Source organism: Crocodylus siamensis, chromosome 2 (assembly GCF_052110815.1).
Source record: "Crocodylus siamensis isolate JL-2025a chromosome 2, ASM5211081v1, whole genome shotgun sequence".
Classification (NCBI taxonomy): Eukaryota; Metazoa; Chordata; order Crocodylia; family Crocodylidae; genus Crocodylus; species Crocodylus siamensis.
In genome coordinates this window covers 10,553,367-10,563,912 of record NC_143396.1, presented here as the reverse complement: position 1 = coordinate 10,563,912, position 10,546 = coordinate 10,553,367, and the positions used below count along the sequence as shown (strand labels likewise).

At 61.9% G+C, this 10,546-nt stretch overlaps 1 protein-coding gene across 1 annotated transcript; it reads left to right on the top strand.

Moving 5' to 3' along the window:
* Positions 1 to 383: 383 nt before the first annotated feature.
* Positions 384 to 6,220, top strand: NAGK (N-acetylglucosamine kinase). The gene is made up of 10 exons (XM_090035155.1): positions 384 to 452; positions 1,610 to 1,694; positions 2,131 to 2,229; positions 3,046 to 3,187; positions 3,405 to 3,515; positions 3,952 to 4,064; positions 4,179 to 4,266; positions 4,567 to 4,664; positions 5,126 to 5,204; positions 5,846 to 6,220. The coding sequence occupies exons 1-10, from the start codon at positions 424 to 426 to the stop codon at positions 6,031 to 6,033; spliced, it is 1,032 nt and encodes a 343-aa protein (XP_089891281.1). The 5' UTR covers positions 384 to 423; the 3' UTR covers positions 6,034 to 6,220.
* Positions 6,221 to 10,546: the final 4,326 nt, after the last annotated feature.

The following is a 10,546-nucleotide window of genomic DNA, read 5'->3' as shown; positions in this document are numbered from 1 at the left end:
AGGCGGGAGCGTGCGAAGGGGCTGGCGATCTGAGAGGCGCCGAAGAGGGCTGGCATACCCCCCAGGAAGACCTGATGCCGAGGGAGCTGCAGTGCAGCGGTACCCGGCGCGCGGGTGGACGCAGGGTGCTGAGCAGCGGGTGCACCCGCCTCTAACGCGACGCAGGTCTGCCTGCAGTCTGAAAGACACTCGCTGAGCGAGGGGCCTGGGGCCGGAGTCCGCCCCGCCGCGGGGCCAGGCCAGCCGAAGCCGGGCAACCCGCGTGCCGCAGAGCGAGGCGGCGGGCGGGCCGGCGCAGGCGCAGAGGGGCCGCGCAGCGCCGGGCACAGCGAAGGCGACGCGCCGGCGCAGAGGAGGAGCGGGTCTGCGGGGCGGGGCCGGGGGCGGGGCCTCCCACGGCGGCGGGCGGCGCTCGGCGCTGCGATGGCCGCGCTCTTCGGCGGCGTGGAGGGGTGAGTGCCCCGCCCCCCCTCCCCCCCGCGCGTGGGAGGCTGCAGCGCCGTGCACCCGCGCCCCGCGGGGAGGGCTGACCCCCGGCACGCGGAGCAGAAAGGGGAGAAGGCGGCGGCGCAGCGCCCGGCCCCCCCCGCGGCCGCGGGCAGTGCTTCCTGGTCCCGAGCCGGGCTCGCACCCCCCCCCCCGCCCTGCCCCGCGGGCGGCCAGGCCCCGGCCCGCAGCTCGGCCTCGCGGGGCCCGGCGTTTATGTCCCTAAGCCTGTCCCGGGCGAAGCACGTCGTTTGCCCCGTGGCCTGGGCACGGCGTGGGGCACGGTGAGGGCCAGCAGGGCCCGGCGCGGACGCAGCGCCCGGCCTTCGGGTTAGGCCCAAAGCACGCTTGCACCCACCTCGTCGCCAGCCATGCAGAGGGGTTTGCTTTGCGTCTCTTGTCCAGCTGCGGGCACGTTGCAGAAGTGGCAAGGAAAATGGCTGGGGGCTGGGGGACAGGACTGGTGAGGGGAGGCTGAGGGAAATGGGCTGATTGAGACTGCAGAAGAGAAGACCGAGGGCGATTGAATAGCAGCCGTCACCTCCCTGCCGGGGGGCTGCACAGAGGACGGAGCTGGGCTGGTCTCAGTGGTAGGTGACAGGACAGGGAGCAATGGGCTCAGGCTGCAGCGAGGGAAGGTGAGGTTGGATATTAGGAAAAACTCTCCCGAGGAGGGTGGTGGAGCCGTGGACCAGGCTCCCAGAGAGGCGGTGCAGTCTCCATCCTGGGAGGTGTTTAAGGCCCAGCTAGACCAAGCCTCGGCTGGGATGATGTAGGTGGGGCTGGGCCTGCTTGGAGCAGGGGGTTGCACTAGATGCGACCCCCCCCCCCAAGGTCCCTTCCCACTCTCCTTGTCTGTGATTCTTGCATCTAAAAGGTCACTTCTGCTTCGGATTTGAGTGGCCTCCTTAGCCCCGCTCTGCCTGTCTTGCGAGTTCAAGGAGGAAACCACGTCCGAGCCCGTGGCATCCCCCCCCCGTGCTTTCAGCAGCAAAAGTTCTGGGCAAAGTCATCTTTAAAACCAGAGTCTCAGGCCTGAACTGACGCCCCCGGTTTCAAGCCACCCCCCACCAAGCACAGGCTGCAGCGTGCATGGGTCTGACCAGTGCCCTGTGTTTTGCAGCGGGGGCACGCACTCCAAGGTGGTGCTGATCTCCGAGGATGGCAAGATCCTGGCTGAGACCGACGGGCCCTGCACCAACCACTGGGTAAGCGCCGTGCACCCTGTGGCGAGTAGGGGGGCACCATGGGGTGCTGCGAGGAAGAACGGGTGCTGCTAGGGCAGTTAAGGCCCGCGCTCCTCTGCCTCTTGAGACCCTGGGGCATTTCTCCTGGGATCTCTGGTTTGCAAGCTGCCTGCATCCAGACCAAGGTAGGAGTGCTCGTGGCCCTGGCAGCTGCTACCGGGGGGGGAAGGGGGGCCGGCGACGCCCTGGGGAGAGGCAGGGGCTCCTAGGTTGGGGTTTGGGGATCGTAATGCAGCCCTGCTCGGTTCCCAGGGCAAGGGGTGCAGGACGACACCCCTTCTCTGGGCGACTGAAGGGTGCTGGGCACGTGGCTGCAGCTCGCGGGGGGTGCCAGGCTGTGCATAGCTTGTGACACTGTCTGTGTGTGGGGGGGCGTGTTCCCCGCTTGCCCCGACAGCTGGTCGGCTCCGACAAATGCCTGGAGAGGATCAACGAGATGGTCAGCGAGGCCAAAGGGAAGGCGGGCGCGGATCCGCAGGTGCCCCTCCGCTCGCTGGTGAGTGCCCGGCCCCAGGACCCAGTGTCCAAAGCGGAGCTGCCTGCCCCCGTAAAGTGGCGATGCGCGGGTCGGCACTGGGCTCGGGGGGGGCAGGCTGTGCTGGCAATGCCGTGGTCCTGGCACATCACTTCCCCTCTCGAGGGGCTGCCGGTGGTGGAGAGCTGGGAGCCCTGTAGGTATCTCGGGTAGAGGCTTTGCTCCAAGGCATAGAAACCACAGAGAAGTGGGGCTGGAAGGGACCTGCAGAGGCCTCACTTAATCTGAGGTGGGGTCAGCCTTGTCCAGACCAGGACAGGGGAGGATTAAAACCCCCGGCGCATGAAGCAGAAGGGGTGGGGGGCAACCGGCACAGCTGTGACTGATGGTGACACATCTGGGAGCAGCATCGCTCCTCGCAGGTAGCATAACCAGGCACCCAGCAGTCCTCTGCTAGGAGGCCTGGGCAGTGCAGCAGACCCCTGGGCCCTGGGGAGGGGTCTTGGGTGCTTGCAGGAGGCTCAGGGCAGTCCCAGTCGCTGCCTCGGCCCCTCTCAGCACGTGCTGCCAGCAGCTCCGATGCCCTGCACGGTGGCTGCCCCGGCCGAGCCCGGGGCATTGACACGAGGGTGTAGGGGCAGAAATGCAAGCGCATCTCGGAGCATCCAGGACGGAGGGGAGGGAAGTGGGGTCGTGGGCTCTTACCCAGGTCCTGTTATGTGCTGGGTCGGGCGGGCCTCCGGTCCCCCCCTCCACCACACTGCAGAGGCTGACCCCAGAGCCGAGCTCTGGGGGCATGGGGTCGGATCCGTGAGCCTCCCCCCACGTCCGGTGCAGGGGCTGTCTCTGAGCGGCGGGGAGCAGAAGGAGGCCATCAAGAAGATGATCGAAGAGCTGCAGGCCCGATTCCCGCAGCTGAGCGAGAACTACTACATCACCACCGATGCCATCGGCGCCATGGCCACGGCCACCAACCATGGTAGGCAGCCCGAGGGCGTGGGGGGGTAGGTCCGGCAGCACCGGGTCTTGGGCAGGCTGCTTCTGCTGACGCCCCCGGAGCTTCCCCCCAAAGCAGAGACCCCCGCCTCCAGGGGAGTCTTCACAGGGACCCCCCAACCACGGGCTGGGCTGCAAAGGGCACAAGAAACCCCGGGGCCAGCAGCAAAGGACCTACACCCTTGTCTTCTCCCCGGCAGGCGGCGTGGTGCTGATCTCGGGGACCGGCTCCAACTGCAAACTCATCAACCCCGACGGGACGGAGGTCGGCTGCGGGGGCTGGGGCCACATGATGGGGGACGAGGGCTCCGGTAAGGCTGTGTGGGGGTGCGTGTGTAAACGGTGCTGGTGCCTCTTCTCTGTCCTTCCCACAATGCCCTGGTATTTGCACGTGGGCGTTCATGGGGAAAGAGCACCTCCCTGAGCCGGCGCAGTCTTATCCCAGCCATGCAGCGTAGCATATGCTTGGCTGCTTATCCGGAGACCTAGCGGCTGATCCCGCTGGGGCCCTGGTCGACCCTGACCTTCTTGTGTTGCATGGAGTAAGGCCAGAGACTGACCGGTGCGAACAGCAGGTCTCTGCCCTAGGATGGATCCGGGAACTGGGGGGAGACTCCCCCAGACAGGGTGCAGCCCCCCGCGAAAGCCAGAGCCGGCAGGAGGTGGGTGGGCAGGGAGGGCCTTGGAGGAAGCAGGCCCCGGGGCCACGGGCTCTGCGTTGGTGATGCTCGGAGGCTTTCCCCGCAGCCTACTGGATCGCACACCAGGCCGTGAAGATCGTCTTTGACTGCATGGACAACCTCGAGGTGCCTCCGCACGACGTGAGCTATGTCAAGCAGGCCATGTTCGACTACTTCCAGGTGCCAGCTACCCCGAGCACGGGGGAAAGCCCGTGGTGGGGTGCAACAGAGATGGGGCCGGATGGCTTTGGGGGCAGCTAGGGGAGCATCACCTGCCTGGTCTTGTCCCTGCAGATCTCGGACAGGATGGGCCTCTTGACTCACCTCTACCGGACCTTCGAGAAGTCCAAGTTCGCCGGGTTTTGCCAGAAACTCGCGGAGGGTACTGGCACAGCCCATTTCCTGGGGGCTTTGCTTCACCCTTTCTTGGTGGGACCCAGAAGGGAGACCCAGAGGTCACTGAAGACCCCCAACCCCAGTCCTCGTGGTCGCAGCAAGCCAAGACCACACTGGGCTTTCAGCGGAGGTCTTTGCGAGAGTCCGTAAAGGACCTGGAGGATGGACGATGCTGTGTTGGTCCCAGAAGCTCGGGTACCCCTGCTGCAAGCTGGAAATGGGGCCCACTGCCGCTTGCAGCGAGGGGTGCAGGCTGGGCCCTTCATTCCCGGCTTCTTCTGCTCAGGTGCTCATGCCGGGGACCCGCTGTGCTGCTACATCTTCAACAAGGCTGGAGAGGTGCTGGCCCGGCACATCGTGGCCGTCCTGCCCAAAATCGACAAGGTAACTCTGGCGTGGCTGTCCCCAGGGTGTCTGAGTCCAGCACCGAAGGGGTGGGTGCACAGAGGGTTACTGCACTTGCCCAGGGGCTGGGGGTAATCCTTCCTCCCTTGCCCCGGGTGGGCTCGGACACAAGTCGCGCCCCTTTCGCGGTTGCTGGCTGAAGTCTGAGGGTGGAAGCCCCACGAGGATTTCTGTTCAGGCTGCAATGATCTTTTTTTGTCGGGAAAAGTCCCAGCCCCAAACCTCCGTGGGAATCCTAGAGCAGGGACCTGCAGAGGTCACATCTAGTCTGACCCCTGCCCGAGGCAGAATCGAGCCTGTCCAGACCAGCCCGGACAAACGACACGGTCGCCCGATACGACCCCGTCGTCCATTGTTAAGAGTCCCGGCCCACCGGTATCTGCGGGCAGCTCAGATCCCCAAGGTGGGCCAGCACCCCTGACCCTTCGCTTGCCCTCCAGAGCCTCTTCCTGGGGGAGCTGGGGCTGCCCGTCGTGTGCGTGGGCTCTGTGTGGAACAGCTGGGACATGATGCAGGACGGTGAGTCCACGAGGGGCCCCGGGGCAGCGGCAGGGGATGGATCCTGACCAGCACCTGCATCCTGGGGTGGACACACCTTGCCAGGGAGTGCAGGTCTTCCTGGGGAACGTGCCGATGCAGGGCAGGGCCGTTGCATCCCTTGCAAGGGGTCCAGCACTGGTGACTGACCAGACAGCCCGGGTGCCTAGGTGCCCGCAGATGCCCTTGTTTCTGCTCAGGTGAGCATCCTCCTTCTCTGCTACAGCTTGGAGGCCCAGCAAAGCCCCACAGCAGGCATCTTCGGGACTCCAGGGTCCGTCCTTGCCTGAGCCAGCCTCTGCTCTTCAGCCTGGGGCTGGTGCATCTGTGCCTCGCTCGGGCTCCCATCTCGCCCCTCCCGGCTGCTTGGGGAGCTCTGTGCGTCCCAGGCCTGTGCCCCCCACCCTCGCTCTACCTCACCCTAGAGCCAACACGTGACGGGCACCTGAGAGCTGACTCTTTGCTCCTCAGCACCCAGAGCTGGGGCTTGACGTCCCCCCCGGCCGTCTCTGGTTGCAAGACTGGGCTCTGTCAAGGTGGCCCCATGTCCTGGGGTTCGATCCTGACTTGAGCCCTCTGCACCTCCACGGGACTGTGCATGAGATGCTCCCTCCCTCTCTCAGGCTTCATCCAGGTCCTGAACCAGGCCAGGAGCGAGCAGCCAGGCAGCATCTTCTCCAAGTTCAGCCTCTTAAAGCTGAAGCACTCGTCGGCGCTGGGGGGAGCCAGCCTGGGAGCCAAGCAAATAGGCCAGGCCCTGCCTCTGGACTATACGGCCAACGTGGACGTCTTCTATACGCACTCCTTCTAGGCTCCATCCACTTCTCCGTCCCCCCAATACTGTCCGCTCCGGGTATCAGCCATCCGTTTTTTATTGTCGCCGTCTCTCTGCCTGGGTCCGTGTCCGAGTAAGAGGCTGCGTACGCCAAAGGGAACGTATCCGGCTTTTGTACAAACGGGTTTCGTAATTTGTTAATAAATGGCTCTGAGCACTCCGGCCTCCTGTCTCCCCTTCGGCCTCATTGCACCGTCCTCTGCACCTGACGCCCTTCCAAATGCCCCAGGAAGACTGCTTGTACCCCCGAGCCTGCGCCGCGAAGGAGCGGTGCAGCTGGCTCTCGGCAAAGAGGTGAGAGATGGGAAGCAGATCAAAGGAGGCGTCTCGGGTCCTTGTTCCCGCGGGGTTCATCCCCAAGGCTCCTGCCAGCCCCACGTGCATGCCCCTTTGCACGTGTGCTTGCATCTGTGTTTGCCACGGATTAAAGCCCTGGGTTTTGCTTTGATGTGAGCTCTGGCTCGCCTGCCCTGCAGCAAGGAGGCAAGAGAAGCTGGTGCAGCTGTGCTCATGTTTCGTGTCCTCCCGTGCCATCTCCCAGTGCCTGAGGCCTTTCTTCTCCAGCTTTTCTACCTACTCCAGTATGGCAGAAATTACCTCCAGGCTTGGATAGAGCTCATTGGTACTTAACCCTTCATTCCCTGCATTGGACTGGCAGCAAGCAGCATGCTGGTAGCATCTGTTCTCATGTCCCAGGTCAGACCCCAGGTCCATCTTGTCGTGTGCAAGGGTCCGGGCAGGGTTTGTTCCTCTCTCCCTTGCAGCCTCCAGTATTTCAGGTCTCTCTCATACCCGGAAGAGGCTGCTAGCGGTGGGAACTGAGTGAGATGCTGTTGCATGCTGAAGACAGCCTGGCAGCCGTGCGTCTGGCCCCCCTCAGTACCACACCAGGTCCTCGCTACTTCCCCAGAGCACAGACTTCACCAGCCTGCACGAGGCAGGGCGCTGCGGACGTCCAGAAAGGGAGGGGAGGAGGTTGCAAGAGCCGGAGGATCTTCTGCAGGACGAGCCACACCGGCGCTTGAATCCAGCCACCACGCGCCCTCCTCACCGCTCGGAGCGGATCAACCCCCGGCCTGGCGCGCGGGTGACGGATAACTCTTCCCACCCCCTTCCGCGGGCGGCGCTGTGCCTTCACCCCTCTCTTGCTGTGCTTTTAGCGAGGGCAGGAAACGGGAGCAACCTCTTCGAGTTTAAGGGGTGGGGACAGAAGTACATCAGCTGCTCCGCAGGAACGGTTGCCTGTGTCTGCTTTACCCTGCGTTGTGTGGATGCTAACAGGGCTGTTTTCTGCAGGGATAAATGGGAAACAGCCAACCTTGTGCTCGGCACGGAATGGGTGTGTGCGTGTGTGCGAGTCCTTGGCATAATGGTGTAGCATGGAACAGCTGTGTGCACGCACATGCATGTCGTGCCGCGTCCAGACTGACCTTAGCAATCCCACTGCTCACTAATGACCTAGAGGCGCTAGTCTGACCCCAGCCTGCCAGCACAGCAAACTGCACGAGGCTTTCTCCCGAGGGCCTGGTCCTCTTCCACCTATTCGGCATTCCCGTCTTCTCTGCCCCAGTCCCTGATGTCCAGGTGATGCAAAGAGCCAGCCGGGGCATCCTGCTCCACGCCTTTCTTGCAACTCGGTCTCGGGGCAAAGGTGACAGTGCAGTACAGAAACTGGTGTGTTTGTACTGGTCTTTTCTTCCGGGGGGGGGTGGGACTTGCACAAAGCACCTACCAGTGGCATAGGGCCTTGCCCCACGTCGCCGAACAGCGAGCCGTCTTCATCGCGCCACACTGCAGCTGTGCTGTTAGCCGCAAATCTCAGGGATCTTCACCTGTAAAAGCTTTTCAAGGAAACCATCCACATGTCTAACTGGCTTATCTCCAAATAAGAGGCAAGGGGGGGTGTTTTTGGTCATATCTTTCTGCCTGGAAGCCCGTCTTAACATCTCTCCCAGCAAGTCGGCTGGTCCAACAGCAGCTGCTACCCCAAAGCCCTTTGCTTTTTGTAGCTGTCGAATACATTTCACTCCCTTCCCACTCAGTCTGCTGACAATGAAGAGGCAGGGAAGTGCAGCCGGTGCGAGGGACATCCCTGAGCTGACTTCAGGCAAGCTGGCACAACTTCTGTTCCCCGGGAGCTGGCATGGAGCTGAGCCGGGGGTCTGTCACAAGTACCTGAGCCGGATAGCCTGCACCCCAGCACTGTGGGCACAATTGCTCCTTTGAATCAGAAATACCTTCGCTCCTAGGAGATGATCGGAAAGTCAGGCTGGAAGGGACTCGAGGTCGCATCTCATCCAGCCCCCTGCTCCAGGCAGGATCATCCCTGAAGGACCACCCCAGCCAAGCATCTGTCCAACCTCCTCTATCCCAGCTACATAGTTGGTGCAACAAAAGATACCGCCTTAAGAAACGCTTACTTCTTGCATAATTTCTGGACCATCATGGCTACAACATCACTCTTACACTACCTGCTGTATGGAGCTGAGATGTGGATAAGGTACAGGAGACGCCTCAAATCGCTGGAGATGTAGCATCAGCGCTGCCTGTCCTCCAAATCCAGTGGGAAGACGGGTGCACCACCGCTAGTGTCCTCTAGCAAACACCACGAGCGAGCATCGAGGCAATAATCGCCCAACATCAGCTTCGCTGGGTCGGCCACGTCATCCGGACGTCCGACTCCAGTCTCCCGAAGCAAGTCTTATTCCCCCAGCTCAGTCAAGGTGCACGCTCAAGAGAAGGGCAAAGAAAGCAACTGTCCTCAAGGCTTGAAAAAAATGCAGCATTGAGATCAACTCATGCGAGACACGATCACCTAGGACCACTTCAAATGGAGGAAGATCTGCTGCAGGGATCTCAGTACTTTGAAACCTTGCGATGGCAACAGGAAATAGAGAAGTGGGAGCAGCAGAAACAGCACGTCACGGACCGAACGAAGAACCCGGAGCCGCCCTCCCTGCATCGAAACGCATGCCCGAGCTGCAGCAGGGTCTCTCGATCCTGGACCGGCCTCATCAGCCACCTTCAGACCCACCAATCTTGGAAGATGATCATCCTCCGTGGCAAGGGATTGCTGAAGATGACACTACCACAACGTGCTCTTGAAAGTCTCCAGGTATGGGCTCCTCTGGGCAGCCTGTTCCAATAGCTGACCACTGTCAGAGTCAAAAAGTTCCTCATCTCCAGCCCAACTTCCGCTGCTGAAGCTTGAGGCCATTGCTCCTAGCCCTGTCCCCTGCAACCATAGAGATAAAGCCCATCTCTATCCTCTCTGTAATCGCCCGTCAGCCATTTGATAGCAGCTTTTAATTCCCTGCAGGAGGGTTGCAAAGAGGGTGGAGCTGGACTGTCCTCAGTGATGGCAGGTGACGGAAGGAGCAATGGGCTCAAGCTGCAGCAAGGGAAGTTGAGGTCAGATATTAAGGAAAACTTTCTCACTAGCAGGGTGGTCACCTAGAGAGGTGGTGGAGTCTCCATCCTTAGAGGTTTCCAAGGCCAGGCTTGAAAAAGCCCTGGCTGGAGTGATGTAGTTGAGCTGGTCCTGCTTGGAGCAGGGGGCTGGACTCGATGTGATCTCCTGAGCTCCCTTCCCACCCTCATTTTCTAGGATTTTATGATTTGAAGGGTGGTTGTCCCATGCTGTTGGTGCCGTGGCGGCCCCTGGTCTTTTGCATAAAGCCCTCGCACGACGTTGCTTGTTGCCAAGCTCAACTCAACCTGGGCCTCAGCAGCAAGGAGCTCTCGGCACCTTCTGGCAACCAGGTGCTCCCCGATCAGCACAGGGGCCAGGCAGGGCGTGAGGCCAGGCGAGGCAGACAGGTGCACATGCTAAAGTGTGCAAGACAGGTAGTGCCTGCCACCCCCAGCTGACCGTGGCTGCTGGGCTGGGGCGTTGCAGTGTGCCCTTGGGTGCGGCTGCAGGCCGTGGGAAGCTGTCATGCTTTCCTGTAAGGCTTTGCAGCACGGATGCCCCAACTTGTGCAGCAGGACAGGTGGCCGTGGCTGCCTCGCCCCAAGGAGAATGGGACTGGAAGGGGCTAAAGGCAGGAGCCCGTCCCTGTGCTAATCCGTCTCCAGCTTCCAGCTCTGCATCCCGCCCCCACCCCTGGACACACGCAGCTGCTCTCCGCTCATCCATGTGGCCTGGGGCCTGAAAGCCCATGTCACCCTCACCCCCAATCACATGCAGGCCTGGCAATGTCTGCTCCATGTATCGGGTTTTTTAAGCCTCCCCGAGGCGCTGGGTGCTGGTTGCAGCCCCGGCTGGGGATGGGGACAGGGCTGTCTCATGCCAACCCCACAGGGTCCTGGCTGCAGGGTCTTGCTCCTCTGCTCAGGCTCAGACTAATTGCAATAGTCGGCATCAGAAAGGCTTTTTACCCCCAGGTCAGATTGGTAGACCGAGGGAGTTTTGCATTTTTTTGTAGCATGGGCATGGTCTACCTGGGATCTCTTGAGCATCTATTTAACTTTTTATAAAAGCAGGACA

Coding starts and splice junctions, on each gene's coding strand:
- NAGK (XM_090035155.1), top strand. CDS start 424: ATGGCCGCGCTCTTCGGCGGCGTGGAGGG. Junction 4,267..4,566: donor TTGCCAGAAACTCGCGGAGG/GTACTGGCACAG, acceptor TCTTCTGCTCAG/GTGCTCATGCCGGGGACCCG. Junction 5,205..5,845: donor CTGGGACATGATGCAGGACG/GTGAGTCCACGA, acceptor TCCCTCTCTCAG/GCTTCATCCAGGTCCTGAAC.